The 2,500-nt window shown below is 37.2% G+C and overlaps 1 protein-coding gene across 1 annotated transcript; it reads left to right on the top strand.

Moving 5' to 3' along the window:
• The first annotated feature begins 1,128 nt into the window (after nucleotides 1–1,128).
• LOC110882733 lies at nucleotides 1,129–2,103 on the top strand. Its single transcript, XM_022130680.2, has 4 exons — nucleotides 1,129–1,210; nucleotides 1,299–1,428; nucleotides 1,501–1,660; nucleotides 1,753–2,103. Exons 2-4 carry the CDS (start codon nucleotides 1,313–1,315, stop codon nucleotides 2,101–2,103), a joined length of 627 nt encoding a protein of 208 aa, XP_021986372.1. The 5' UTR covers nucleotides 1,129–1,210; nucleotides 1,299–1,312.
• Nucleotides 2,104–2,500: the final 397 nt, after the last annotated feature.

Here is a 2,500-nt window from a genome sequence, read left to right as displayed (position 1 = left end):
TGACAGTCCCACAGATGGCGCCAATGTCGAATCCCCAAATCCCAGGATGACGTTCAAAGGGTCTTTGCTGACATTGTGATATTCCAGCTTTTGTTCTCTACAAAAAGGAAACCGTTAGCCTCGTCACGGGGGACCCCGGGAGGGGAATCCGTGACCAAGCTCCGGCGTGAGAGTAAGTAAACTTGCCAGGAATGAAAGAGAAGTCTATTCCGACGAGAGCAATCGCCGGAATATCCTCTATGGTGTGGATTAGTTATAAAGGTGGGTATTTAATGTCGGAGAATTATGGTCGGAATAAATGATGGTATGAAGCATTAAGTGAGTTACCTTGGTCCCGGAAGTAGATCCCTTTACCTTTCTTATATAGCCGAGATAGCTTATCTTCTTGATGGAGAAGTAACGAGGAGATCTAACAGTCTCTGACCATCTTTGGGGGACTCAGACACGTGTTTGAGCCCCAACCGCGAGATCGCTAGCTTCATTTAATGAGGCCAGCTCAGAAGTACTATGTTGCCGGCGATCCTTTTCTTATCAGACAGTCATTAAATGCCCTTGTTATATCTCTGAAGATCATTTTCCCGCTCATTTAGTATGTGTGAGTCCCTTAAGAGACAAGTATCGTTATTGGGTGTTAACAGTTGGGCCTACATGATAGAAGCCCAAGACGGGTCAAGTTGGGCAACCAGTTGGCCCGTCGTCAATATTTATTTTTAAGTTTTTCGTTTATAATATATATTAGATTTCTCAATTTATTTAAATTAAATTAACATGTAACCTTAATTACTTGCATCTGACCTTTACTTTTTATTAGTTTTTGTGTCGGGTCTTATTTGGGTCTAAAGTTACAATGGCAGCGCAAGATCTGTCATGATCATAAATAAATGATTTAGGGGCTCTAATAATACAGATCCGAAACAGTCAACTTATACTTCTTCTTTTTTTTTGCTTTGACTAGATGCCAGAGGTTGGTTATTAGGTTGAAATAGGTTATTTTTGTACAATGCAAAATAGGCTGGGTGGGGTTGGTTAGGTTGACCCTTTTGACTCTCAACCAAATTTGTATGAATGCTTATAAGTAATCAATACATTAGTTATTTCTTGTAAGAAACCTGCCTAAAAATCGTTGTTTACATATCTGAACATATTTACAGGTGCTACGTAGTAAATTGCCTTTGAAATCTATTCAGCAAGTAATGACTGTGGCCACCAAGTATGAACTCTTGGCATGATGCTTTTTTAATTGTTAATTTGTTACATCTTTATGGTCTTATTAGTAAATGAATGCGGATGTCATTCAGGCTACAAATTGAGAATGAGAAGGTGTTCAAGAAAATTTCTGATGTTCTTGCACAAGCTGTGTTTGGAAGAAAAAGCAAAACATATTCTTGCGGGTGAGGTTCAAATGTCTGATTTTGAAGACGTTGTAAGGTATGGATCTTCTGTAAATATTAGTACATTTATGGCTAGAACATTAAAAGCTTCTAACTGGTTTAATTTCAGGACGTCAGAGGATGTCTGTGCACTTTTCCCTTCGCTCGATGGTGTCAAGAAAGCTTTCTCAATGGCAAAATCGTGGTTAACGAAGTCTAAACCATATTTAGTTTCTGATCTCTCTTTGACGTCAGTTGCAAGTTCTTTGCTTAAAGTTGACGACTTGAAGGTTTTAACTATTTTTGTTCACGATGGTTGTTTTAGGTGTCTCATATGAGTGATTTATTACTCATATTTGTCAATTATGATGTAATTCTTTAGGAGTTGGTTTCGGAATCAAATTTATTGATGATGTATTTGGAAGAGCGGGTTTTGCTTGAAGATGTCTTACAGACATATACGCAATGGGGGCGTGATGCGTTTTCTGCTCTAAACGATGCTGAGTTCCTTTTGAATATTCTTGATGGGGGTGATAAGATTTTGTTTGATATTATCTCCACATTTAAAGATCATGTTACCAAGATGGAATCCATAATGGAAAATGAGTTATCACTCCGTTTTGACTCTATTGTGATTCCAAAACTACGAGAGACTTGTGCATTTTTCAATTGGTGTTCTAAAGCCCTAATTTTTCATGATAGTGTTCCCATACTCAAGGTGACCGTGAAGTAAAAATAAGGTTTGTAACTTCGTACACATGATGTGATAATTATATAATAATATTTAATCTTTCTTTCTTTTTGCAAGAGGTTGAATTATTATTGGTGGATGCCAAGTGTTATCATGTTACATATGCATATCGTTCTTTTTAGAGGTCATTGATTGACGGGTTCAATTGGCTTAAGCAAGCTGTTGAGATTCTCGGTTCAGGTAATGTTAAAAGATTTAATTTGAGTGATGTTGAAGAGGCTTGGAGACAATCTAAGGTATTATTCCCTCCACTTTTCTTTCTGCCTTGATATGCAATTATTTTTTTGTCTTCCTTTGTTTTCCATCTATTTACAGATGCTGTTTTATTATGGCAGATGATTAAAATATCTTTTCCATTGATTGTTGACCGATTACTGGA

Source organism: Helianthus annuus, chromosome 13 (genome assembly GCF_002127325.2).
Source record: "Helianthus annuus cultivar XRQ/B chromosome 13, HanXRQr2.0-SUNRISE, whole genome shotgun sequence".
In the NCBI taxonomy this organism is placed as follows: Eukaryota; Viridiplantae; Streptophyta; class Magnoliopsida; order Asterales; family Asteraceae; genus Helianthus; species Helianthus annuus.
Note: the sequence above shows the minus strand (reverse complement) of the source record. Positions and strands in the feature narration are given on the sequence as shown.